The sequence below is a fragment of the Opisthocomus hoazin genome, chromosome 10 (assembly GCF_030867145.1).
Source record: "Opisthocomus hoazin isolate bOpiHoa1 chromosome 10, bOpiHoa1.hap1, whole genome shotgun sequence".
In the NCBI taxonomy this organism is placed as follows: Eukaryota; Metazoa; Chordata; class Aves; order Opisthocomiformes; family Opisthocomidae; genus Opisthocomus; species Opisthocomus hoazin.
This window is the reverse complement of record NC_134423.1, coordinates 30,445,790-30,472,794: the sequence shown is the minus strand read 5'-3', so window position 1 is coordinate 30,472,794 and position 27,005 is coordinate 30,445,790. Positions and strand designations below refer to the sequence as shown.

Below are 27,005 nucleotides of genomic sequence, written 5' to 3'. Positions count from 1 at the left end.
ACACAGGGACAACGAAAATCAAACTGTCAGAAGTTCACAATGCCCTGGATGAACAGCTTTCCAAACAAACCTGGACAACAAAATGTCACGTGGCACCAGGGAAACATGACAGTACTGCTTGTTTTGTTGGGTTAAGATAATTCACACTTTGAACAGTGTCTTGATTGCATTTTTAATGAATAAAACTTAAAACCCCAAAGTGCTGAACTTTATTGAATGTTTGTAAATATATGAAAAAAAATCTACTATATTTTCAAAATAATTCTACTGTACATTTAGAATTGCACATTTATAAACAAACTAGATGGGTACAGATGGATCATGGCTGCATATGTCACGCTTTAAGCATACCAAAGCAAATAACTCAGTAAGATGCTCTGTTCTGTGTTTCTAGACATACTGTTGGGACATGGGTAACACTGAACTTTCCCCTTTACTGTACCTTTCAAGTGCCTGCCTGTAGAGTAACATGCATTTATGTGAAATGCACCTGACTGCACTTAGTCACTGTAATAAAATACATTCTTTCTTCACTGCTTCCATTAACTGTGGAATCGGAAAACAGGCCTGCACAGACAAAAGAAAAAGAGGCGATTAGCCACTATCCTTACAAAGAGAAATTGTGGAGATTAGTTTACGCAGCAGCTTCCAGAACTGGTTTCAAAACTTCAGTTTTACTGAAAGGAGCACTTCATGACAAAAATTGAGAATGGCACGAAAGCTTTACCAAAGCATTACCCTGTATCAAACCTCACCCCAAAAAGGCAAATTATTTCTACACCAGTCAATATGCTTAATTCTTCCCCATTGCATGCTTTTTCACTTGTGCTACACTTGATTGCAGCAAGGCACGTCTTCTCTCCTTAGCACCTGCTTGCTTCTCTGACTAGAGATTAGCATTCAGTAACAGGTAAATTTCTCTTCAAACCCATTCTCAGATACACCAGCAAAGATTTTAGAAATAAGTAATAAGATATTGTGGAAAAAACTTAATCATGTCATGTTCAAAACTATTCTGTCATTTTAAGTCTGAAAACATAACTCAGCAAAGGTGAGAAGGCAGAAAGTAACCGCTTTCTGAAAATCTTCTACATTCTATAAATCCCATCTCACCGTTGCGCTTTTGCTGAGAAGTAAAAGTAAGAAAAAGTTCAGACCCACTGAACCCAGAATAAAAACTGAATTTGTTTCAAGTGTGGACTTTCATTATCTTATTTCACCACAAACATTCCTTACCTGTATTGTTTGCTGTCATATGTTCAACTGGAGGATTAGTACTAACTTGCCATGTTGTTTTAACCTCCTTTGGTCCATGCCCACTACTTACGTCCACCTTCCATATTTCTGGGTGATCACTGATAGAACAATCAAACAATGTCAGAATTCAGTCAGGTATTCAGTCACATCTGAATTTTAATACTGCAAACATTGAAGTTTCTCTTACTTTTGATAGAACTTCTTGACAAGAGCTAGTCTGATCGGCAGTTGAAACACATGCTTCTCATTTAGAGCGTTTTCCTTGTAATACTTCATGCAAATTCTACAACAGATATCAACCAGTTATTAACTTTCTTTGGAGAAATGCTGTGCAACACTGCATAAACTTGTGCAAAATTAACTATACTCTCAGATTTTATAATTTCCTTTGGTTTTTCATTTTAGTCACAAAGCAGAATTTAGCAGGAAGATCCAACTGCTGCTTCTGCAGTCTCATTATCATCAACATTAAGGAGGGCTGCTTTTTTTTTTTAAGAATTTTTTACAACTGTCGAAGAGAATCTATTTGTTAGTGTCATTTAAATAGCAAGAAGTGAAAATCAAATAATTACTGTGTCAAAGGTAAGAGGTTCTCATGTTTAAACTGAAGTAAGACTGTACAGTTGACCATTATTTCCAGCATGTGGTGAAGCTTTTGAACACGATGAACTTGTTCTTGTAGATCTACTGATGTGGAAATGAAGTAATCCTGGAAGAGCAAACAGCTTCTGCTCCTAACTGGACACTCAATTTCTACAGACACACAACACATCCTCAGAATACTGACATAATTTTCCTGCTTCTTTTGAGAAGCCAAACTTGTAAGAATGGCCCAGCAGAGTCAGAACAAAACTCCATGCTATCAAAGTATGAACAAAGGTTCCCTGTCCTGCCTGACAATGAGCCCTAACAGATACCCAGGAAATAACACATGAAAGGACATTTCTGCAGTATACTGTTCCATCCTCCTGATTTGCAGTTTGTTTCTCAGCTTATAGGAATGATACGACTTACATCCCACCATCAGCTAAGTGTGCTCTACCTTATACTGGTTTCAGAGTGAAAAAAAAAGAAAACTCACCAGGTAGGTTAATGTTGCAAGCTCCTGGCCTATGAAATGAACAGGGGAAAAAAAAAATAATACAATTTACTACACAGCATCAAATGAAATATAAGCAACATTCAGGTAATCAAGCAGGGAATTCTACCAAAGAAAAGCGCAAAGTCACTAGGATTGCGATGTTATTTATTGACATGATTACTCATCCAAAACAAAAAACCACCTGTAAAGTGGCGTGGTAGAGGCATTATTTTATTTACCACCAAGACTGCTCAATGAAGAAACCTACCACATACTTTGAGACAAGCATCCTCCTTTGGACATACAGGTTTCACAAATAGTGAAAATAAATAATGTCAGTGAAACAAAGTATGAAAACAGGATGACAAAGCAAAAAATAAATGATGACATGAAGAGATGAACGAAAAGGAAGTGTGTAACAATGGTAAAACACAGAAAATCCTTGCACAGATTCAGAAAAAAGAAAAAGCTATAATATTGAAAATAAAGCTGCAATGTTTCCAAGAAAAAATGTACTTTACAAAAATCTTTCCACTGTGGCTTTTGTCTACAGTATAAAATATACATAAGAATAATCAAAAATATCTTTCTAAATACTATAGACTGTTCAAACACAGCTATTACATATGAAAACCCTTGCTTGCTTTCCTTTTAACACATGTAGAATGTAAACAAAAAGACAGAATGAGCATGAGGGTCTTATTTCTTCACCTACAGCAAACAGATAAGAAAACAAAACAGTCCACGGTTATATAAATCTGGTATTTATTTCACCTGAAGTTCAATCTAAAGGTTTTTTCAGCTTGAAAAAGAAATACACAGTTATGCAGACTATAGTTATTTTGAAACAAATTAATTTTTTACATTTTGAAACCATCTACAGTTGAAAAGTACAGTTACTAAGGAGGTTGGAAACAGCACTGCAGCAGATGGGAGCAGAAGTGAGATCAAGGTCACCAAAAACTTATTTATTTCCTTCATGGAGTACCTTTTCTCTCGTATTTCTAATCATGTTAACGGATATGAGGCTTACCTATGAAAAAACTGACATAATCCTTCTTCATCTTATCCAAACCAACCTCCAAGAGCATTTGAATCGGAGTGATGCCACTGAGGGAAACGACCTCTATCTTTCCATGATACGACTGTTGAATCAATTTACTTAGCAAACTGCTACTCCCTTGATGAATCTGAAAATTAGAAAAGCTTTATTGTGATGTAACTGTGTACAAAACATGATAAACATTGTTTAGAAGTACAATACCATGGAAACAGAGGCAAACTGACATATGAAAGTAATTTAAAACCAATACAACAAAGAACAACAAGAACTATATTCTACTTCAACAACTCAAAATTCTGACTTTTATTGTGAAACACAAATACATACCCATGGCTGTATCTCACCATTTTCCAAGGATTTTAAGATCAGTGTGAAACACTCTACCAACTCCTGATAGGAACTGACACCTTAAGGAGAAAAGGTGGAGTATTTTATTTATCAGTCAAGACCCCCTCTCTAGCTGTTAAGCCAATAACAAAAGGCCAAAACATACTTGCAAGAACAAAAGCCCTCATTTAAAGAATGATAGCTGAAACGACAGATTGCACTGCTTTTTGTTGAGTTTGTCATAGCATGATTTTAAAATGGTTACTCTAAAGAAACAATGATCAAAAGATACCACTGAACTGCACATGACAGAACAGCACACGGCAGAAGCGGATTGTCATAGAACACATTTTGGCTACATTCCCTCTACATACATTAAAGCTCAACATATTCTATAAATTTCACTGAATAGGATCTATCTAGAATATGAACTATTAGTATCCATTTACCCAACCAACTGCTTTCTAAGCAACAAATAAGCCTCCATGCACTGTGCAGCTGACACTGCTCTTAAGCAGGACACAGTGCAATCACAGCACATCTTAGCTAATTAGTTTCGATTCAAACACAACAGTGGTTGCACTAATAGGAATGAAAAGGATTTAGGAGTTGCATAACTCCACCCCTCAAACAGAAAGAAGTTGTTACAATCTCTGGAAAATCTTACAAAAGTAACCTGAAAAAATAAGTAGTAACCTTAAAAAATAGTATTACATAAATAACAAATGTATTTTCCTGAAGGACTGTGAGTGGTATCACAAGAATGATAAAGCTTGTGTGCAGCTTCATCAACTTCAAAATTGTCCTCCAGATCTAGAAAGACAAAAATTTTATACAGTTTTCAGTTTTAGAGCAGATGAGTGCTACTAATCATTTAGTACCTTTTAACAATCAAACAAAATGAAATACAATATCGCCTGCTAGATGCTGGTCTACCTTTGTATGTTCTAAGAACGTAAATCATCTTACATATCTAAAAGTAGCTCTTTTAGAAAAAGCCTGTTGATAATTTTCTGAAGAGCTGATCAGTCCTTAAAACTCAGAAAAATTTATACTCACTTCACTGAGAAAGCAATATAGTTGATACAGGGAACAGAAGAATTCAAGGAAAACAGATGGGGCAAAAACCCACAACACACTTACTTCTCATCTTGCACCATAATTGTTCAGCAAAATCCAGGTCTCCTCGCTCACTGAAGATTGATTTTATTGACCTGTCCACAGCAGCTGTGTCACATTTGATCTTCTGAAAGAGTTTAAGTAAAAAAGGATGCCTAAGATTCAAAAACCTTATGAATTTGAATTTTCTCCAGACATCCAGCGCATCACTAATTTTCCCCCTTTTCCAGAGAAAGTACCACATCGAAACTAATTGTGCACAGTAATTTGGAAGAATATTTTTATTCTAAAGTGAGACTAATTCTTTTCAGAATTATCACACTGGATAATTGCTAGCTTTGGACCAGGAAGCGAAGCCTACTATCAGAGAGACTTCTGATCATAGGCAGGTAAAGCTCAACCAGCTTGCCTAGTAAAAGCCACCTGCTTAGCTTCAGATGGTCCTTTTCGCCTCACAACGACACGATGCACAGAGCACTGGCAAACAGCAAGAATACAGCCCAGCAAGCACTGAGTCAGAATATGACCTATGCTACACCAAACTCACAGATGATTAAATAACTGTATGTATACCTAGCAGAGCCCTGGGAGGCCAAAATTAATACCTACGTATATTCTCAGAACAAAGAACTATTTTCCTGATCCTCAATGTTTCTGGCTTAGCTGATACAGAAATCATTATATTTTCAGCTTATCAACAAACCGCAACTTCGCTCTCAGCAGCAAAAAGACCCAAACCTTTCCTTGTAGACTGAAAGGGAAAAAACCCCCTTAATATAACCAAAAACATTTTTATACTTTGAATTTGTCCATGGCTTTAGAATATCATAAACCTCTAGACAAATAGGACAGATATCCAACCGATACCATTAAATTGGCCAAAAATCACTAAATTAGGCAAGAAAAGCAAATTAATGATAGAATGCAATGGCGCAAAGGTTCCTGGAAGGAACTGGGACTTGATGAGATTGATAGCTTTAGGAGATGACAGACAATGGTTAAGACGAGGGAGTGTGACTGTAGTTTAAATATAATACAGTCTAATTTGCAAGCTTTTGGCAGTGAAAAAGGAAGGGAAAGAAGCACGTCAAAATAACTCCACACCACTAAGTTATATAAAAAAATATGTATAATGAACACTGGCAGACCATTTAGAATAAAAAAAACAGGGAGGTTTTCTGAAGGTAAAAATTACAGTGGACTTTCTATTGAGGATAGCTATAGAATTCCTAATTTTGCCTGTAAAGCCTTCTTCCATTATTTTTCACAAAGCAGAAACAGAAAGCAAGAAATCTTTACATCTTTACGTCTATGTACTTACATATCTACATAAATAATATACAAGATGTAGCCAAAATCTGAAATAACTACAGTAACAAGGGAAACAAGATGACTAGACAATGGTAGGAAATAGCATATACCTCTGCTTCATTATTGTTTCCTGATATACAATACCCATCCAGCCTCTTCTTTAAATCTAGTAGAGAAGAAAAATAAATTTCACATTAAAAAAAAAACAAAACAAAACATCAAACCAATCATATAAACCCTCCCCGGCAAATGACAATTAACAAATACACTGATTGGATGGCTAATACACAAAATTTATCCATTTAAACATTGTTTCTACTGGGTAAGAATATAATGTGAAAAGATAATTTCTTAATAATTTTTATTATGGGCTACACATTTTCCCCTTACACCTTTACTATATTCTTTTATTCGAGTATTAACTTGTTAAGTTGCAGTGTGGAAGCAGTAAGGGGTAGCAGGTAGTCTAGTAAGTGTCTCTGGTTTTCTTCCACATGTATTTGTCACAGAGAGTTTTTTCTCTGTTTCATCTTTCATCCAGTTTTGATCTAGACACTAAAATAATTTACAGTTGCATTTGAAAATCTCTTGGTGCATTCCTACATCTGATTCTCTTTTTGGAATTTTCATTTTAAGATGTCAAACTAAAGTTTTCCACCACCAAAGGGACACTTTGCATGTTCAGAAGTTCATGTGCATGTCAGATAACTTGAAAGACACATCCAGAACTCTCTCCATTGCTTTTTAAACAACATTGTGTCACTTTATAAAGAAATAATTATTACTTTTATGCAAGACACTAGCACAAAGGAAAACAAATACAGAGGTGTACTGGCTAACCTATTTCACTACTTTGTGAGGGTGGTTTTAGCATAGAAATTAACATCTCTAATTCTAATACTTTAAAAATTGTTTGTGGAATTTCCTTTTATTTCTGCGAAATGTGACAGCCCTCTCTCCCCATGTAACAAGCAGCAATTACCAGTCAGAAATTCCCGGACCAGTTCAACAGCTGATTCAGACTCTAATGGCTCAGGCCACTCAGTCACCCCTGTCTTCAAACCTTCAGCCAAAGCCTAAAGGCAGCATCAAAACCAAAACAACACAAATCAGTTCTTGTTTGAGGTACTGCATGTGTCCTGTTTCAAAATGTAGTCCCCTTCTCCAAGAATCATACATCTCCCTCTGTACAACTAACCATGAAGCTAGAAACTTCTTGAATTTCCTGGCTTCGGTGTTCATGAATTGTCCTCCTTGTATTCAAGATTCGTAAAATCGAACTTAAAGCTTATTCTACACTAAAATCTAAAGTTTTCTTCGAAACATCTGATGAAGTTTTAAATAAAGTCAATATCAACACACAAAAACACCATTCCACATATATCTGAAATTTGAATTTCTCACATACTTACGAGAAGAAACTGCAGTTCTCTGTACAGCTGATATACAGGACTTCTGGGGTCCCCAGACTCCAATGCAATATTCTGAAAGTTCCAGCAGTTTATGTCAGTTTCAAACTTCAGAAATCAAGTGTCCTAAACCTTTCATTAGTGAAATGCATATTAGCATAACTTATAATTTAGTGTGTTGCTTACATAAAAAATAATAAACACAAACGTCAAGAGTCAAACTTGTTTTCTATCCTTTCCGCTACCCACGATGGAAGAAATTCTTTACAATGAGGGCGGTGAAACACTGGAACGGGTTGCCCAGAGAGGTAGTGGAGGCCCCATCCCTGGAAACATTCAAGACCAGGTTGGACAGGGCTCTGAGCAACCTGATCTAGTTAGTGCTGTCCCTGCTCGCTGCGGGGGGGTTGGGCTAGATGACCTCTGGGGGTCCCTTCCAACCCAAAACTTTCTATGATTCTATGTACGCCATGGAAAGAGTCTGGCTTGGTTTGCTTTCTCCTTCTTGACTTACCAGAGTGGCAGCTGAAATCAGTGGGGGTATCTCCAGAACCTTATCTACAGTATTCCATGTGATATCAAGATACATATTGCTTTCAGATTCTACAATTGTGTCCTCTATTGCAGCAGCTCCAATAAGCTCATACTGAGCAAATGCTTTTGTTGTCACCTAGAATGAACAGATTTTCAAAAAAATAAACACCACCACATGACACTGATTATTTTGTACCCGTTCAAAATATTTTAAAAGAAATAGGTCTAATATCAGACAAATGCATTACAACACAGGGAGCTCAAATGTTACGTCAAGAGATATTAAGGTGAGATTCTAAACAGAATCTATAAAGCTGCCCAAAACCAGTACCGTAAATTCAAAACCAGCGTTCTTAAACTTAGATTGGAGGAAAGACAGACTGTAAAAACCTACCACAGATGAATGATGTTTCATTTTATGTTCCTTTTTGAGCTCTTCAAGCTTTGCAAAACAGGTTTTATCGGCTGTAGGGCCTACGAAAGGAAAGAAGTAAGAATCAAAAAAAATATGACACAATTCGAATTTGGCACTTGAAATTAATTCTCAAATGCTCCATTTGGTCAAGCACAACTTGTGCTGTCCTTTAGAAAGCAAGCACTCTTCTTTCATTTGTCCTATCGATAATAAGAGCTGCGGCTAACACATAAATGTTTAGAAAGAGTCAGTGCTTGTACAAGAAGTCGAATGGTAGCAATTTAAATTTGCTAAGTTGTTGCACCTGAGTGAAGGCAGGCCTGCACAGACACTGCTGTGTTAAGTATATTAAATAGCTGTCTCCCACACACAGCACAGGTTAAAAACGTCTTTTCTTTCTCTCTCTCTCTCTTGTTTTTTAAAATAAGGAACACAGAGCAGTATCACACCAACATCACAGGAAGGACAAATACAGCATCACTGCATCAATATTCCCACATTTATAAGCCTTCCTCGTTTAATGTTACGTGTAACAATACAAACTTACCATCGCATGTAACCATATAAAAAGTGATCCCTGTGATTTTGTTTCCAGCTTTGAGAGGCTCGGCTCCAAGCCAACACGTATGTTCAGGATCAGAACCGTCACACCTTATCCAGAGAGGAGGAAGCACAACCAGTTCACTTTTCTCCAAGTGGGTCATGTTTGGATTTTGTACCATTGCATATAAGGAAATCAACTGTCTAGAGATATGAACAGGAAAATAAATGAGATGCCAGCTAAATCTATCCCTTACATAAAACTTCACTCCTATCTACCATGCTTCATCAGCAGACATCAGATCATTTTATCAAAAAGAATGCAGTATTATAATCCTCTTTTTACACGTAGACATGGTCTTGGTAAGCTTTCTTTGCTCACCTACACCCCGGCAGTCCCACTAACCCCATGGGACAGCTCACAAGTACTTTTCCAGTACCTTGACTTTGGCTGCTTTGTTAGCAATACTTTCAGCTAGTGGAGGCTCTTTTGCAGGATGAAAAGTGGTCATGCCTCCTCGCTAAACTAATGAGTAATTTAATTCAGGGGGATTGAGAATAATACCAGTTCTGAATATTAGGAAAAGAGACAAAAGTTGCAAAAGAAAATTACATCAAAGGGAGAGGCAGACCTTTGACACTTACTTTGCTCTTCTGACAGAAAGAGCCACTGGTCCAGAACTCTCCCTTGGTAAAAGCTCAGAGGCATAAACAGCATCATCTGGGTTTGAGTCCTCCATTGGGTCACCTTCTTCATTGCGCCTCTTTAACAGAAATGAGCAAGTCAAAAAATGCAAGGTATATGAAAACATTTGATGGGATTTCAGAAGTCTAGATTACATTTTAAAAATTAACAACTAACATAGGCACTTACTGTTTTCTGCAGAATATAGATCATATTGTTTCCATTCCAAAATCTTTCAATGGGACTTTTGCAACTGCCATCAATCAAACAGATCTCTACATCAGTCTGAAAAAAAAAACCAACAAACTTTTAATACACTGCATGTAAATGTTGTATTTCAGCCATTCTTCATGCAAGAAATTGCAAAATTAACTAATTCCACAAGCTCTTTTCCAACCCTATTGCAACCATTCACGAATCTAAGGTTTTCTTACTTCAGGAGAACACAGTTACTGCATGCCGTATGTGGAATCAAATCAACTGCAAAAACGAACAACTTTCAACTAAACAACACAGAAAATTTTATCTCTAACAGGTTCATTCTATGACAAACTGAAGTTTGCTTCGATGAACAACTGCCGATAATCCGAGACACGAGGGACCATTGTTGCCAAGTAGCAACCACAGTCACCGAACATCCTTGAGATGGAGAATACTCGTTTAAAGTAAGATTAAATATCAATTGATCACTTCTCTGAATGTCTCATGAGAGCTCTAAGCGCTGTCTGGAGACATTAAATAACTCCTGCCTGTTCTTGAGGAGGAAGGAATATCAATCTTCGCATAGGCTTTTCCACACACATGGAGGAGTACTGCTTGATTCTTCACGTCATTTTTCACATTACTCTATATACTGAATAATCACCTGATTTAATTTTCAAAGTATTACCAAGCCTACACAAACCCCAGTACTGACACAACTAAATAGCACGAGAGATGTCCCAGCCATCCCCACGCCCCGAAAGCCGCCCGAGGCCGCTGCTGCTCTCACACAGCAGTCCCGCTCCCCGCACAAGCGCTCCGATGGGAAGCGACCCACCAGCACCCGCAACCCCGAAGCGTGCAGAGGCCGAGGGGCAGCCGCGGGGCAGCCCTGCTCTGCCCCGCACCGCCGCAGCCAGGCCGACCGTCCCCGGCTGCGGGGGCCCGGCGGCGGGAGCGTGGGCTCCTGAGGTGACGGCAGAGCCGCGGAGGGGTCGCTGAAGGAAACCTCCCCTCGGACGCGACGGCCCCACAGTTACCTCAAAGACAGACGGTCGTTCAGGGATACTTTCCCGTCCTTCCTCATAAATTCTGAAATAAAAGGAAAATGTTAAGGTACTGAAGGTTTTTTCCTTCGTGCTCCTCACTAAAGTTAACGGCGTGAACTCCCAACAGCGCGGGTCCACCCCCAGAGCCTCGGCAGCCTCCCCCCGCGCACCGCCCGCCTCGCCTCCCCCCGCGGAGCGGCCGCCCGAGGCGGGCCCGGACCCACCGGAGGAGGCAGCGGCCCAGCTCGCCCGCCGCCTGCCTCCGCCGCTCCGCCGCCATCGCCGCCCACCGCAACCGAACCGCGCGCCTCGCCCGCCCACCCGGCGCTACATCCGCGGCGGCATCCCCAAGGAAGGCGAAAAAATTATTTTTTCCCCAGCAGAAGAGAGTTTTATTCGGATTTATCCTCTCCGCATGCCTTCTCGTGAAAAAAAAAAGAATAATTCCTCAAAAAATTTCTAATTTCTGTGGGAGTTAATGCTCGTCACGCCGAATCCCTCCGCCAGAAAAGAGTCCCCCGGTTTGGGGGGCGGCCGAGAGCGGCGGGAGCGCCCGGAGGGAGAGGTCTCGGCACCCCGAGCCGCGGCGGAGGCTCAGGAGGCTCGGGCCGAGGCTGGGGTCCGGGGCCACCGGGCCGGTGCGGCGGGCGGCAGTGGGCAGGGTGCGGAAGGACATCGCTCTTAGCGCAGGGAGAGTGACGAGTCCTTCCTTTTCCGGTCGGGGAAGCGGCGGAGGCGGGCGGGAGCAAGGGGAGCTCCGCCGCCGCCAGCATGGTGAGGCGCGGGCTGCGGCGGCGCGGCGGGCCGGGAGGGGCCGGTACCGGCGGAGGGCCGGGGCTGGGGCTGGTGGCGGGCCGAGGCGGGTGGGAGGGAGACCGGCCCGGCGGGCAGCGCCGTGCCGAGGGCAGAGGCGTGGGGCGGCCAGCGGGCCGCCATTTTGGGGCCGTCAGCGCTGGGCCTGCCGCGTGGGGCCGGGTGGGGAGGCCGCGCCGGGGACGGGCCCGCGGCGCCTTCTGGCAGGGCTTTTCCCTTTTTCTCGCGTGTTTCTTTAAAGCAAAGCAAAGCCACAGGGAAGCTTTTGAGCCCACAGTTAACAGATTCTGTAAAGCGTGTTTTTTTTTTTTTAACTCCTTTTTTCTATTCTGAAACAGGTTTTAGGCGGCCTTGCTCTGAAACCAGGTTGTAGTTGAACAACTTTTCTTGCTAGTACAGTTCAGATTGCGATCTGGTTCCTTCACCCTGATCGAGTTTGTCGCTTGCTTGCATTGGGGTCTCTGTACTCCCTCCGGGAGTCCGTGAATTGCTGGTAACCAGCCTCAGAAGCACAGAGAGTACTTTTGTTGCTATCAGCTGGTTAGTTTTGAGTTTGTAGTATTTTTGATGCCTCTAAAATGAACAGTGGATGGGAAAGGGAGGGAAGATACTTTGCCTGTACTATTGCCTTGAGCTCTTAGTGATAAATACACTATAATGCTGAAAGACCCTTTTTAAAGAGCACTGTTCAGACCAGCAAGCTGTTATTGGACGTCCTGTCAGTTTTTTGGAAGGATGCTGGTGCTGCTAGCAGCTGAATTTTTCACGTCACAAATTTTGAGGTACCAAGGATTGTTCAGAGGGCCCAGGCTTTACAATAAATTTAGTGATACAAAGTTTGCTTGGTTGTCATCGTTGTGAGTCTCTGTATTGTATGAGAGACGTTGGTTACAGCATTTCAACGTTAAACATAATCTAAATAACAAGTCTTTGGTGAACTGAATAAACACAGGTGGGGTTTATGTGGCTTTTTCCATAGTAGATGGGAAGTAATTTAAAAAGCGTTACCAGAGACCCCAGAAATACAATTCTAGATTAATTTTAGCCAAATGACTTGAAACTCTATTGAATTTTAAACCACGAGTATAGTGTTCTGAATGTGGATTGTGCTGTGGAGCACTATGTTGAGTGAAAATTATTGCTGTGATGATGTAATTTGCGTCTTATCCAGTGTTCAGTGACAGTTGCCTGCTGTCAGCGTGCTGGCACTGTTGAACTGAAGACACCTTCATTCTGAGCAATATTTGACAGATTTGAATGCTAGCGATTTACTTTACTTGTGCTTAAGAGTCTTTCCTTCTCCTTTTCCAGGCTTGCGCTCGACCATTGATATCCGTCTACTCTGAGAAGGGGGAAGCATCAGGCAAAAATGTCACCTTGCCTGCTGTGTTCAAGGCTCCCATCCGCCCTGACATCGTGAACTTCGTTCACACCAATTTGCGCAAGAACAACAGGCAGCCCTACGCTGTCAGTGAACTCGCAGGTATGGCTAGGCCACGAAGTGGACAGAAATGCTTGTGTTAGCCCTTGATTTTAGTACACTTGGGCTAAAATGGAAACAAATTTAGAGCCGAAATAAGCACTGTTCAGTGGCATTCTGTATAGAAGGCAAGGAGACTGTTCCAGTTATTAACAGCTGGTTTTAAATTGTATGGAATACAACTTTTTATTATTCTGAAAAACAGCATGGTGGTGTAAAACTTCTGGCGTACTCTGGGGTCTTATCCGAAATGTGTAGCGTTGAAGGTATTGTGGCACCCCGGTCACCGAGTGGCATCTGCATTCTCTGCAAGAAGAACACAAAATGTCTGACGAACACAAAATGTCTGACAGCGTATCAGGCAGAAAACAGTAATGAAAAGCTGCGCTTTATAGTCCCTGCTGCCCACATGAGACTTCCCCGAGGCGTTTGTCCAGAAGAAACTTAGGCAAATGGGAATTTGTTAGAGTTGCTTCAGAAGGCAGCACGTGCACGCAGCTCATGCTTCCCAGGAGGTTTGAGCCAGGAACATGCATTTTCAGGTTGATTTCTGATGGTGTTTCACATAAACGTTTTAAGCCGTAGGAACAGCAGTGCTAACTGAGAGCTCCACGTTGAGGGTCAAGCTTAGAAATCGGTGTGTTAATGTACTTGGCTCTGACCTAAGCAGATCTTCACTACAGTAAGAGTTAATTTACCTGATCAGGATCTGCTCTGCTGAAATGATGAGATTCCACTTCATTGGTCCGTGTTTCTGAAACCCATGATAACAGTGGAAGTTCTGATCGGTGGTCCTGAGTTCTGCCTGTCAGTGACTTTATGAAAATTGCAGTGTTGTTGCTATCTGAATTGAAATCTTTCTGTTCCAGGTCATCAGACCAGTGCTGAATCTTGGGGTACTGGGAGAGCCGTCGCTCGTATTCCTCGAGTACGAGGTGGTGGGACTCACCGCTCCGGCCAGGGTGCCTTTGGAAATGTATCCTTTCATCCCTGCCGCTTGCAGCGGGTGTAAAGCTGAACTCATGAAGCAGAAAAATTATATTTAAGTATTTAAATGTGAAACAGAATCTTCTACTGGAGGTAATGGCCACCTACAGTGATCGGGACCACCGGGTCAGAGATATTTGCCATGTGATTAGAACCTTCTGTGTGCAAACTCGGGCTTGCTTTAGTGAACAGAAGCTTTCACTGGTTTGGGTTTTTCCCCACTGCAGAAGCGGTGGATGTCGTGAATCTCGTGATGCACGTCGCCTTGCCATGATGTCGTAATTTGCGTCTTACTCTGTGCTCAGGGACAGTTGCCTGCTGTCCGTGTACTGGTGCAGATGGTTGACGAACAGCTAACACTGAGCAAGCACCGAGCGTCACGCTAGAGAAAGAAGCTTCCGAAAAGTTGTTCTTAACTGTCGCTGCATAGATGTGTCGTGGAGGCCGCATGTTTGCCCCAACCAAGATCTGGCGGCGCTGGCACCGCAGAGTGAATATCACTCAAAAGCGTTACGCCGTCTGCTCCGCTCTGGCAGCGTCGGCTCTTCCAGCATTGGTCATGTCTAAAGGTGGGAACTCTGCCTCCGGAAACGTTGGCCTGTGGTTTCGCATCGCCTGAGCAGTAGCAGTTACTGTGTGGTTGCTCACAGTGTTTCTCGGGAATGGCTAAATTCCCTGTCGGGGCGTGAAGAGGCAGCCTGTTCTTCAGTAGGAGCGGCGGTTTTGTTGGGTGCCACTCGGGAAGGTGCTCTGTGGTTAGGCGGTGTTGGAAGTTTGGTGGTGCCGAGGTGCTTTTGTCTGCGTTGCTGGCACGAATCTTGTCCATGCGGTTTACAGAAACTGAATTTTGATCCACGTGGCAGTTGGGGTTGATTTCTGGTCGTGGAAGCCAAAGATCCACTGGATATTTACTCGAGTACAGAAAGCACTGTCTGAGGCAGGCCCCCCAGGCTCCAGTGAAGCTTCACTGCTGTAGTTACTGCGTCTGTACATTAGATTGTGACTTCCATTTCCCAGTTGATCATTTTGTATCCCTTCTGAATACACAAGCCATAACCCCGGGAAACGCAGACAGCCCAGGTCGGTGGGTAACTTTGTGTCTTGTAAAATCCTGGCCAGGCCACCGCATCGAGGAGATTCCAGAGCTTCCGCTGGTGGTTGAGGACAAAGTTGAGAGTTACAAGAAAACCAAGGAAGCTGTTCTCCTGCTGAAGAAGCTTAAAGCCTGGAATGACATCAAAAAGGTGAGTTGCTGGGGGGTGTTCCAAGAGCAAAGCCCAGGTGATGGGACTCTGCTCTTGTCACCGTAGGAACTCCAAACTGTTCTGTTTGGACTTGATGCCGCTGCAAATCCCGTGGCAACAAAACTACAAGAAACTGTAAAACAGAGTTTAAGCCAAGTAAACTTCTCACCGTGCTGCTTTACTCGGTGTTTAGGTGTCTTCATTTTGATGTTGCTTAATAGCTTTTTTTTGTATTCTTAAGAATGATGAACTTCTCACTGGTCCGTGTTTCAGACAAGCAGTGATGATTGTGAAGTTCTGACTGCTGCCATTTCAGCGTGTCGTACGAGTGGGATTTGGACTATTTTGAATATTCATGAGTTTCATTTCTATATAGGTTTATGCCTCCCAGCGCATGCGGGCCGGAAAGGGTAAAATGAGGAATCGCCGCCGCATCCAGCGCAGGGGACCCTGCATCATCTACAACGAGGACAACGGGATCATCAGAGCTTTCCGGAACATCCCAGGTAACTGGCTAGGGGCATGCTGACGCTGGTGTTGGGAGACTGCCTGGGATGATGAGATTCCACTTCACTGGTCCGTGTTTCTGAGCCCCGTGATCTGGTGGAAGTTCTGACTTGGTGCAGTAGCTGGTAACGGTCTTTCTAAGAATCTGGTTTGGTGACGGATCTTGGTGACGAGCGGTGCAGCTGTTGCCAACCCTGAGCTGCACTTAGAGCCGTTGACAACAAGGCTGTCACGTTTGTTACTGGAAAATTATTATTGTTTTTTGAAGTTAAATAGATTTTGATGCGTAGGTGTACGTGACACTGTGGCGTAGAAGCTAAGAAGCCTTTATCTGTTCCTGCGTACTTCCGCGTCTGTTTCTTGCTTAGTCTTGCATTCCTTGATTTTAATGACAAATCAAGGGGATCGGTTTGCCCGTTTTCCGACAGGAATCACTCTCCTCGACGTGAACAAGCTGAACCTGCTGCGGCTTGCGCCCGGGGGCCACGTCGGGCGTTTCTGCATTTGGACAGAAAGCGCCTTCCGCAAGCTGGATGATCTGTACGGCACCTGGCGCAAAGCTGCGATGCTGAAGAGCGACTACAAGTGAGCACGGCCAGCAGCGGGCGTGCCGAACGGGGGGAACGGCTTCGTGGGGAGGTGGAACGCGAATCCTGGCGCTTTTTCCGAAATGCCAGTTTTCACTGAACTGGCCGCGTTTGTGTCATCCAACTCACGTCGCGCCCGTGTGTTTCGCAGCCTGCCGATGCACAAGATGACCAACACCGACATCGGGAGAATCATGAGAAGCCAGGAAATCCAGAAGGCGCTGCGGGCACCCAAGTAATGATTCGTACCGAGCGCATGCGAAGCGCGGGCTCTTTGGAAATTGCCAGGCGCGAGGCTCTGTAGCGAGATCAGAAATCTCTGCATTGGGATGTGGGATAGGGAGTGCTGGGGATGACAGGGTGACCATGAGCCAGCAGCGTGCCCTGGGTGCCAAGAAGGCCAATGGGATCCTGGGGTGCGTTAGGAGGAGTGTGGGCAGCAGGTCGAGGGAGGTTCTCCTGCCCCTCTGCTCTGCCCTGGTGAGGCCTCATCTGGAGTCCTGTGTCCAGTTCTGGGCTCCCCAGTTCAAGAAAGATGAGGAGCTGCTGGAGAGAGTCCAGCGGAGGGCTACAAGGATGAGGAGGGGACTGGAGCATCTCTCCTACGAGGAGAGGCTGAGGGAGCTGGGCTTGTTCAGCCTGGAGAAGAGAAGGCTGAGAGGGGACCTTAGAAATGCCTCTAAATATCTGCAGGGTGGGGGTCAGGAGGATGGGGCCAGGCTCTTTCCAGAGATGTCCAGCGACAGGACAAGGGGCAATGGGCACAAACTGAAGCAGAGGAAGTTCCAGCTGAACCCGAGGAAGAACTTCTTCCCTCTGAGGGTGACGGAGCCCTGGCCCAGGCTGCCCAGGGAGGCTGTGGAGTCTCCTTCTCTGGAGATATTCAAGACTCGCCTGGACGTGGTGCTGTGCACCCTGCTCTGGGTGACCCTGCTTGGGCAGGGGGTTGGGCTGGGTGACCCCCAGAGGTCCCTTCCAACCCCCACCATGCTGGGATCCTGTGAAGAAGGGTGGGATTCTGCTGGTTTCTGGGTATAAATACTGGGAATTGGGGTTCTCCAAGTGAAATGTCAGGGGACAGTGAGCGGAACTGGAACGGTGACATGCGATGGCGATACGTGGCTGTTCTTTGCAGGAAGAAGATTTGCCGCAGGGTCCTGAAGAAGAATCCTCTGAAGAACCTGAGGATCATGATCAAGCTGAACCCCTACGCCAAAACGATGCGACGCAACACCATCCTGCGCCACGCGCGAAACGTGAGCACACACGCGGGCGGCGGGACGGCGCGGTTGGGCGTGGTGCCCTGGCTGATAGCCTGATGGTCTTTTATTTCTTTCTCTTTTTTAGCATAAACTGAAGGAGGAGAAGAGGGCCAAAGCCAAGGCCAAGCTGGCGGCCCAGGCCCCGCCGGAGCCCAAGGCCGAGACCCCTGCCAAGACGGCCAAGGCCCCCGCCAAGGGCAAGGCCGAGGCGTGAAGCCCGCGCGGGGCAGCGCTGCGTCCGCTCGAGTGCGGGAGAGGAGCCCTGGGCTCACAGCCAATAAATCCTGCGGGAACAGACAAATGGCGTCACGTCCTGGCGTGTCTGCTTCCGCGCCGCGTGTTGGGGCGGGAGCTGAAGGGGGAGGGGGAGGGCCTTGGCCCGCGGTCTCCGCCGGCCCCGGGGGGGGGAGTTGGCTGTCCCTGAGGTCAAATGGCCGCGCGTGGCGCTGTGACGACAACCGGCCGCGCGGCGGCAGCCGCCGCCGGGAAACAGGCAAAGGGCGGCGGCGCGGCGCCTCCTCCCGCGCTGCAGGGGGCGCTGTAGCTGGCCGCTCCCCGGCCGGCGGGGCGGGGCGGGCCGGGCGCGCGGGCCGGGGGCGCGGGGCGGCGGCGCGCGGCGATGCTGAGCCGGCTGCAGGAGCTGCGGAAGGAGGAGGAGGCGCTGCTGCGCGTGAGGGCGGCGCTGCACGGGCAGCTGACGCGGCTGAGGGTGAGCGCGGGGCCCGGGGCCGCTGCCGGGGCCGGGCCGGGCCGGGCGCGGCGGGTCCCAGCGGCGGCCTCTGTTCCCTCGCCCGCAGGTGGAGGAGCTGGCGCTGCAGTCGATGATCCGGTGCGGGCAGCAGAGCGGGACGGCGCCGCCGCCGGCTGTCGCGGAGGGGGCTCACAAGGTGAGGGGGGGCCTGGCCCGGGGCAGCGGGGGCCGGGACGGCAGCAGCCGCACCGCTTCGGGCTCCTGGGGCGGTGTCGGCTCTGCGGGCCCAGCTCGTTCCCGCCTCTCCGTGAGCGGGAGGCCCCGCTGTAAGCTGGCTTTGGCTGGCTGCGGGTTCGTGTTTCCAGGGTTAGGAGGAGACGCTGCGGGAGCTGGGCTGGATGAGGGGACTGGAGCATCTCTCCTACGAGGAGAGGCTGAGGGAGCTGGGCTTGTTCAGCCTGAAGAAGAGAAGGCTGAGAGGGGACCTTAGAAATGCCTCTAAATATCTGCAGGGTGGGGGTCAGGAGGATGGGGCCAGACTCTTTCCAGTGGTGCCCAGCGACAGGACAAGGGGCAACGGGCACAAACTGGAGCAGAGGAAGCTCCAGCTGAACACGAGGAAGAACTTCTTCCCTCTGAGGGTGACGGAGCCCTGGCCCAGGCTGCCCAGGGAGGTTGTGGAGTCTCCTTCTCTGGAGATATTCCAGCCCCGCCTGGACGCGGTGCTGTGCAGCCTGCTCTGGGTGACCCTGCTTGGGCAGGCGGTTGGACCCACAGAGGTCCCTGCCAACCCCCAACATTCTGTGATTCTGGGTTTCGGCTTTTCCCATCCCCGCAAGCAGCACGTTGTTTCCAGGGAGGCTGGGAAATAGCTGCTCTGTCTTCGCCGTTTGTGAAGCGTTGTGTCTAACGCTCCTCACCATGACGTGCAGGTTTAGCCAGCTGTCGCAGGGGATGGAGGTGCAGGTATCTGCTGAGCTTTTTACTAACGGCATGGTCAGCCTCAACGAGCCTCAGTGGAGAACTGGTGCTCGTTACTGGTGGGCTCGGGCAGCCAGCAGTTCTAGTACCAGATTTCTAAACGACGCTGCGAGTGTGCAGTTGTAGTAGGGATTTGAGAAGTATTCGGTATTGCTGCTCATCTCGCTAATTAGCAAGTTAAACTCTTTTATCGTGACAGACTCTTGGGCAGATGGACAACGAGGCTGCTATCAACCAAACTGAATTACGCCTAAGTCTTCAGGGTCATGAAGAGGAGGAGGAAGAGGAGGAGGAATCGGATTCTTGAGAGAAAAAAGTCAAAGATGGTTTTTAATACAGACTCAGGAATTTCTTCTTCATTCATACAAAATTCACCAACTGGTTTTCATTTTGTCCTGTATATGAACGATATGATATGCAAGACTCCAGGAGTCTAGGGGAGTTCCACTTGAACATGTGAATGTCACAAGCCTGGCACATCTTGACGTAGCTGTTAAAAGAATGCAAATTTGCTGCACAAAGATGTAGCATAATCCGTTTCACATTTAAAACCTAATGTAGCTGACTACATCTTTCTGTGTGGATGGGAGAAGTCATTAGTTGTCAGACTAACTTAACACCTACACTAAAAGCAATAATTTGTTCTTATTTCCTGATGCTGACAAACCGAGCAAGGCCATGGAGGGTGGTTGCTGAACCCATGATTATATTATAACCTCATTTGCTTAAACTGGGAACTTTGATACGCAGCGAGAAAAGATGTGACCAGGATTGTCTCCAGGCTTGCAGCTGCTGTGTCCTCAGTTACACGGAAAACTGGGAGAGGGATGCAGGTGTCCTCCCACTGGGAGCAGCAGGTGCTGCGCTGTCAGCCTGATTCTGAGCATGGTAACGAGGGGGGGGCCTCTCTTTGTACCTACTGGTGCTGCTCTTGGGTACTGTCAGTATTTTCGACTTCTTGCTCTTCCAGAGTAGCAGCCACTTGGCCTTTTATTTAGCCACAAATTGTATGGTAAGTATTGGTCTGTGTTACTTGTAATAAGGAACTAATATTGTTAAATTAGTGTTATTTTCTTTTTCACTCACAGTAACCTTATAAATCAATGCAAGTCCACCTTCTGCTTTCAAGGGATCTTCAAGGAGGAGTGTGAGGAGGTGAAGAACTTAGTTATGAAGGGGAAAGTGATGTGAAGTCCCCTCCACAGTTTCTTTAACAGTACAGCAACAAGCTAGTGCTGCTTTTACTGATAGCCAGTATGTTCTTTGTCCTTGTGGCATGCAGACACCAGGTGGTGCAGCTGGTTATTGTATCAATTCTCAAAGACTTGTTTTAAAGCAAGAAATCCAAATCTGTGAAGCTGATTCAAAACAATAAAAGTAATGTTGTAACTCCGCCGCTTCGTCAGCTGCCTTCCTGGGAAAACGGTTAGATGCAGGGTTGGTTGTTGCACAACTCGTATCTAGGGTGCTGTTGCTGTCTCTGGCACCACTCAGAGAAAACAGAATAAAGAGTCTCCTGAAGTTTGCTTTTAAGAGCAGGAAAGGAACATGGAACAAGTGTCCGGTGTCCTGTGCGTGGTCAGCGCACACCATTCGACCTCCGGTGAGTTCCTGCCACTGAGGAGAGAGTGTTGACTTGGCTCTTATCTGGCCTGTAGCCATAGAAACTGAATGTTGGAATGTAAATATACCTCCATCCTGTACTAAAGACTAATTGGTTTTTGAGAATCCCCAATGTCTTAATGAAGGAGCTTAGAACATGAGTGCAAAGCTTTCCCAAGACTCATGGGTAAAAAAAACACACACGAGACAGTTCGAGCAGAAAACTTTATGGCTTGGAGTGTTCGATAATCCTTTGACAGTACGGTGTGAGGAGCGGGTCTGTGAGGCGCTGCGGAGCCAGCCTCTCCCTCTTCGCACGCTGCCGTGCTCAGCACCTCCTGGGCGCTTCGCTCGGCTCCTGGTCTCGGCCACAGAGCAGCACCCCTTGCTGCCTTTGCTTTGCTTTTGGGCACCCCGGAGTCTGGAGTAGGTGCTCCTGGCTCTGCTCTCCAAAGGGCAGCTTTGACTGCTGAATAACATTACTTGTCCCCAGCACATTTCAGAGTGGTTTTTGAGGATATACTTTACACCTCTTCTTCCTGCTTCCTTTTTGTGAGCAAGTCCCTTGCTTTTGGATTCAGACAACCCAGTTCTGTTACATGTCACCATTAATTGCTTTTCTTGATGTCCTACTACATAGAAATGTGCTTGCATTATTCAAATTACCACTGTCTATGGAGCAAACAAGTTAAATTGGATTTAAATCTCTAAAAACTTGCTGTTCACATACTGCATATTTCTTTTACCAAATAGTAAAAAGTCCTCTTGTAGTTTTTCTGTGTGTTAGTGTGTGTAATCCACATACAGAGCACAGGACTGATTTTTAATTTAAACTCACACCACCTTGTCACTGCTACCCACAGTCCCAGCTGAAGGAAGCCCTGGAGGTGTCCATGAGTCACTTCCTCCTGCTGAAGGGTCCAGGGCTATGCCAGCCCTCTCTCTGATACCGGATACTCTGGGCCAAGGGGAAGTTCATATCTGGAATTATTCGGATTCCTTTTGGGAAGGAACTTCAGCCATTTCCGTGTCTGAAACACCCCTTCAAGGAGCTCAACTTTTTATAGCGCTGCTCCGGCTGGCTGTTAAGAGAGCAGGACTTGGTGCTCAGGACACACAGCTGTACCTGCCTCTCCTCCTTCCCTTGCACAGCAAGTAGCTTGCGCGGTAGCTGACCGAAGCTGAACTTGTGGAGAAAAGCAAGCTGAAGAGAGTGGTGCAATCACTCTTTAATGACAGAGGCAGAGCAAGCAGGGCTTCCCGGCGCTGGGTGGTTCACAGCATTCCTGTGCTGGTCTGCGGGAGGGAAACGCCTGTCACACCCCAGCCCCGGGGTAACGGCACTGACCTGAGCATTGCACGCTGTACAAAACCTCTGCAGGTGGCTTCCCTCCACCATCCCCCAGAAGCCTGGCCAACAGGGTATTACCACACTGCAATGGCAACCGACTCCAGCCCCGTTTCATGCATTGTCATTGTACATATGCAGTCTTGCACCTCTTCGAGGTAAGGGTGTTGCATGGTTGTGGAAAAATATATAGAAAAAGGGTGTGTAATGCAGCAGTGACTTCGGATTAAGGCTTTGGTTAAGTTATTGACTTAAAAAGAAGCTTCAAGAAGTTATTTGATAATATATTTATTAAGAGAATCCATTGCTAAACATCTGAGAGAATAAAACAATAGAGGATCTTCATATACTTTAGACACTAAACACAGTTGTCATGAATCTTTAGGTTAAAAGAAAGCAAACTGCCTGGATCTTTGTCTTGATTCTGTAGGACACTTCCAAGAACTAACTTTTAAAAAATCAATTAGAAAGACATACGTCACTAAATCCCAGTACGGTGATATGTTTTAAAAATAAATATAGAAATATGAACAAGTCTACAATTAGAATATTGCCCTGTACATTCCAAGAAATGCAGAGCTCTTGCCTTCTTTACCTGGAAAGAGAGATCTCTAAACAACAGCAAAATTGGAACCATTAGGCCTAACTTTCAGATACAGTTTGGCAGCAGCAAAAGCATGCTCGACAGATACAGTTTCGGAGCATCCCTAACCTTTTTTGCATGGGAGATTAGGTAAGCATGATTGAAGTACCAACAATTTACAAAGAACCTTGATAAAGTTCAAACAAGCCAGGGGTAAACACCCCCAGTGATATTTTCATTAAGAAAGAATATCCATAATCACTTAAAACCAGCAAGCACTGTAACTTAAATATCTTAACATTTTGGTCAGTAAACAAGTGTCATCCAATACAATACCAATTAGGTTACGACAAAATTTAAAACCATTTGGCACATGCTAGAAAGACATTCTTCCTTAAGAGGTGAAATACATGTTTGAACAGGTACAAGCTGAGGAAACGGGACCAAAATAGCGTTGCTGTTAACAGAGGTACAGTACAGGATTTGCTCTTCCACGCTCAGACTCCAGCAGCGTGCGTGGGCGTACTCGGCTGGTTAAGGCCTATGGTCGAACAAAGCCACCCCGCAAAATCCACCTCCTCCGCTTCAGATCTCTTAATGAAAGCATGAATCTGAGCAGAGGAGAAGAGTAGTATTAATCAAGCACTCGGTCTGTTAGATAATAATTCTGAACAACATGAAATACAGTAAATCCAGTTTACTTTCAGTATTCAAGCTAGCTATTAAACTTGGCAAAACACTGCAAGTGACCAGGAGAGCTTCTGTGCGGGACGACTGGCGCAGCCGGCGCATGAAACGGAGCCACTGCAAAGCGTTCCAGAGGAACGCTGCCTACACAGCGCCCGCCCAGCACACTTACACCGCGGTACGCGACAAGGAGGCGACTCAGCCACTGGAGGTAATCCCCTGGAAAAGGTCCGATATGCACAGAAAGGCTTTTGGGAATAGAAAGAGTCTGGCTGCATTTTGCACCCTTATTGTACAGCAGGATCAGGGCGGGGAAAACCTGATCTTCTGCAGTAGAACTGAAGTGCTGGCATTACCCTAAAGGCCATGAAAAGATCCACTGGAACTGATACGGTCCTTTCATGCAGAATAAAAGGCAGGATTTGTTTGTGTCTAGTAGTTCTACAGTTTTTGCAAGACAAAGATGATGAAAAAAAGAGAGACAAATTTTGTGTTTCCACAGCAGATGATAAAAATGTATACCATAAGGTATATGGAATTTTGTTCTTTCGTCCTCCTAAAAGTAATAACCTCTATCCTTTATTATTGACTAATAACCCCAAGAAAGAGACAAGCCTTTTGCTAAGTAATTTAACAGCATTAGGTCGTATACTCATTGTCATTATCCAATGGCAGACTCCAAAATCCACCAGTTTTGGTCTCCTTGCCAGTCCCTACTCAGGAGCATGTGAAAGCCTGCAGCCCCTTGACCTCTGCATCAGCAACGCAGCCCTTCCCCCCCTCCAGCTGCTTGAGCTGCTTGTGTTAAGAGCCATGAACTACACTCTAGGCCATATGCTCTGATGCTGATCTCAGGTCAGCTGAGGAACCCAGCCTGCACGGAAGAGTGTTCTTAGTTCAAGTTAAGAACTTCCACTTACCATCAGCTGCTTCAAATCAGCTCTCTCAGCAGGATTTTTAATTAAGCTAGGAAAACAGAAAGTGTTACACAGGTTACACGTTATTATCTTTTACTATAAAGATCAAGTTCTATCGTGTTGGTGCACTGCTTCGGTCCCAGGAAGATACCACCCCAGATAAAAGCATTAGCTAACGTAGTGCCTCTCAAACACAGACCTGGGTCTGTACACAGTTCCTTTCTGTAGGGTTCACAGGTAGAGTTTTAGGTGTGAAACCCTGACTTGTCTAGTACTGTTCAGTGGGGGCAGGAGTGGGTGTCTATAACCAAACTGGAGAGATCAAATTCCCATTTAAACAAAAGCTCCATACATATGAACAGCTTCATCCCTCAAGTTTCTTCTACCGAAGGCTTTTCAAGCTCAGTATCAAGTATGGCCATTGTATTACTATTCTTCCTTTTGGAAACAGTAAATACATATATATAGCTTTAAATAAACAAACTAACTGGGAAAGAAAAAACATCTGTAGCCCACAAGACTTCTGCATCACATGGAACAGTCACTGCAGAATGCTGGGAAGGTCACCCATAAAAGGATCCGCCTTCAGAATTGTGCTTTATGATGAAGAGCCGTAAGTCCTACAGTGTCTGCAGTGCTGAGGAAATATTCATCTAAGCTGCACACATATCTTAGAGAGCCGAACTTGTCTCAGCTTCGGGGATCCCTTGGGATACATATACTGTCAAGCTGGTGCCTGTAAAATGAGCTTCAGGCACATCAACAGTTGGAGAAAGCAGACTATGCCAATTGAAATTACTTTACATTTGCCATGAGCTACAAGTAGGGACTCTGGCTGCCAAGTTATTGGCAATATATACAATACATATTATATATTATGTAAGACAGCAGGACTGATCTCAAACGCATCCCTTTGCAACTTAGCCATACAGAAAATACTCACCATTTGTTAACAAAATCTTGAAATTCAGAACCAAAGACACCATTGGGCAGTTTTGGAGGTGGCTAAAAATAAATAAGTAAATAAAAATCAGCAGTCATTCAGCATAACTAACACCTGATGAGGCACAGCCTACCCAGAGACCTACCAGTTACACATCCTCTATCTGGGTAAAGCTGTCAGGCCACGTAATGCAGCCCTAGCACCACCCAGGCCTTCCTTCAAAGCTGAGCTCCAGAACAAGCGTCAGGCAGACTTCAGCTTCCATGCGTATGAATAAGAGATGTGCTGTCATGTGATTCACTAAAGTAAAGATGCCGAGTTTATTACTGACTAATTTTGGTTATTACTCTCACAGCTGCTGGATTGTAGGTGTTTCAGTAACAAATCAGACCAGAGACAGTTTCTATGGTGTGGGGTGCTTGTTGTTTGGGTTTTTTTTTTTTTTCTCCTGCTCTTTACACACACCTGAAAGGGCTTAACACAGCCCTGAGCTGTCATTAAAGGAGGCTCAGAGCAGCTGGCAGTAATTAGCAATGTGTTATTCTCCTTACCACTAATCTCCAGTTTGGGAAAGGGAAGATGCCCCGCACATCATTAGTGCCATAATCCTTTTGACCTAAACATTCTGTCCCAGAGAACGAGTTTGTTCAGATTCTGAATTCAAAAGGAATTCTGATGAAGAGGTACTATATAAACCTGAGTTTTATTGTCTTGCTCTCCATGACATTTTCTACAGGACCACAGTTAAGTTTTCATTCTTACGCCATGCGTCTTGCAAGCACTTACGCTTGGGTTACGTGTAGGTACAGGGCTGAGACGGGGCCTGCATCAGTTACTCATGGACTGTGCTGGGTGTAGCAGGTCATGCTGAAGATTGCCTGCGCCTTGCAGGGGCAGCGGAAGATAATCTTGCCAAATTCTCAACTACTGCAGCTTTTCATCTTAAACTGACCTCCTCGGGGATGCCACAAGAGCAGGAGCACAGCACCTTAAGTAATGGAACACTGACTCTATTTCAAGAGTTAGTGCTGTGTCATATTAAAGTGTTACATAATATGCAAAATAGGTTTGTAACGAGAGGAGAACTGCACATGCAGCCGCGGAACAGCCACAGTTTATCAGTGCATGTACAGCAGCATCAGCACTACCAGTCTTCGCAGGGACCTGGACACCAACTGTCCTTTTTAAACAGGTGTGTCAGACACTTTTTTATAACTCATTCACCTGGAACAATTATGTATCCAGCTGCTACAAACAACAGCTAACACAAGCATACTTTTTTTGTTGTTTGGAAGGACACAAGCAGCAGAGTCCTGTGAGTTTCAGTAGCACTTGTGAAAACACTGGAAACAGACCATCAATTCTAAAATACCCATCTCTCT

General features: G+C 45.2%; 4 protein-coding genes and 5 non-coding genes across 9 annotated transcripts in view; 7 read left to right on the top strand and 2 right to left on the bottom strand.

Moving 5' to 3' along the window:
• Positions 1-198: 198 nt before the first annotated feature.
• ZWILCH (zwilch kinetochore protein) lies at positions 199-11,275 on the bottom strand. Its single transcript, XM_075431785.1, has 18 exons — positions 11,216-11,275; positions 10,983-11,034; positions 9,931-10,026; positions 9,702-9,820; positions 9,064-9,260; positions 8,496-8,575; positions 8,082-8,237; positions 7,571-7,642; positions 7,141-7,234; positions 6,269-6,324; positions 4,872-4,974; positions 3,729-3,808; positions 3,372-3,528; positions 2,339-2,367; positions 1,830-1,966; positions 1,445-1,540; positions 1,237-1,355; positions 199-567 (listed from the first exon to the last, which is right to left on the bottom strand). The coding sequence occupies exons 1-18, from the start codon at positions 11,269-11,271 to the stop codon at positions 476-478; spliced, it is 1,791 nt and encodes a 596-aa protein (XP_075287900.1). The 5' UTR covers positions 11,272-11,275; the 3' UTR covers positions 199-475.
• A 387-nt stretch (positions 11,276-11,662) lies between these two features.
• On the top strand, positions 11,663-18,172 carry RPL4 (ribosomal protein L4). The gene is made up of 10 exons (XM_075431786.1): positions 11,663-11,765; positions 13,116-13,287; positions 14,154-14,260; positions 14,702-14,840; positions 15,391-15,515; positions 15,892-16,021; positions 16,451-16,607; positions 16,761-16,844; positions 17,745-17,865; positions 17,957-18,172. The coding sequence occupies exons 1-10, from the start codon at positions 11,763-11,765 to the stop codon at positions 18,083-18,085; spliced, it is 1,167 nt and encodes a 388-aa protein (XP_075287901.1). The 5' UTR covers positions 11,663-11,762; the 3' UTR covers positions 18,086-18,172.
• On the top strand, positions 12,944-13,044 carry LOC142362630 (small nucleolar RNA SNORD16). Its single transcript, XR_012765207.1, has one exon. It is a non-coding gene; the product is annotated as a small nucleolar RNA SNORD16 (small nucleolar RNA).
• Positions 14,002-14,073, top strand: LOC142362636 (small nucleolar RNA SNORD18). Its single transcript, XR_012765213.1, has one exon. It is a non-coding gene; the product is annotated as a small nucleolar RNA SNORD18 (small nucleolar RNA).
• On the top strand, positions 14,538-14,637 carry LOC142362629 (small nucleolar RNA SNORD16). Its single transcript, XR_012765206.1, has one exon. It is a non-coding gene; the product is annotated as a small nucleolar RNA SNORD16 (small nucleolar RNA).
• On the top strand, positions 15,753-15,820 carry LOC142362638 (small nucleolar RNA SNORD18). The gene has a single exon (XR_012765215.1). It is a non-coding gene; the product is annotated as a small nucleolar RNA SNORD18 (small nucleolar RNA).
• On the top strand, positions 16,065-16,135 carry LOC142362637 (small nucleolar RNA SNORD18). The gene has a single exon (XR_012765214.1). It is a non-coding gene; the product is annotated as a small nucleolar RNA SNORD18 (small nucleolar RNA).
• Positions 18,173-18,462: 290 nt separating the features above from the next.
• SNAPC5 (small nuclear RNA activating complex polypeptide 5) lies at positions 18,463-20,936 on the top strand. Its single transcript, XM_075431676.1, has 3 exons — positions 18,463-18,580; positions 18,669-18,758; positions 19,743-20,936. The coding sequence occupies exons 1-3, from the start codon at positions 18,491-18,493 to the stop codon at positions 19,848-19,850; spliced, it is 288 nt and encodes a 95-aa protein (XP_075287791.1). The 5' UTR covers positions 18,463-18,490; the 3' UTR covers positions 19,851-20,936.
• A 1,829-nt stretch (positions 20,937-22,765) lies between these two features.
• Positions 22,766-27,005, bottom strand: part of MAP2K1 (mitogen-activated protein kinase kinase 1) — a 40,110-nt gene continuing 35,870 nt past the window's right edge. The window contains exons 9-11 of the mRNA XM_075431677.1: positions 25,624-25,685; positions 24,684-24,729; positions 22,766-23,687 (exon numbers count right to left, since the gene is read on the bottom strand). Of these exons, the coding sequence (XP_075287792.1) occupies positions 23,574-23,687; positions 24,684-24,729; positions 25,624-25,685 (222 nt within the window). The 3' untranslated portion in view covers positions 22,766-23,573. The remainder of the gene's footprint in view (positions 23,688-24,683; positions 24,730-25,623; positions 25,686-27,005) is intronic.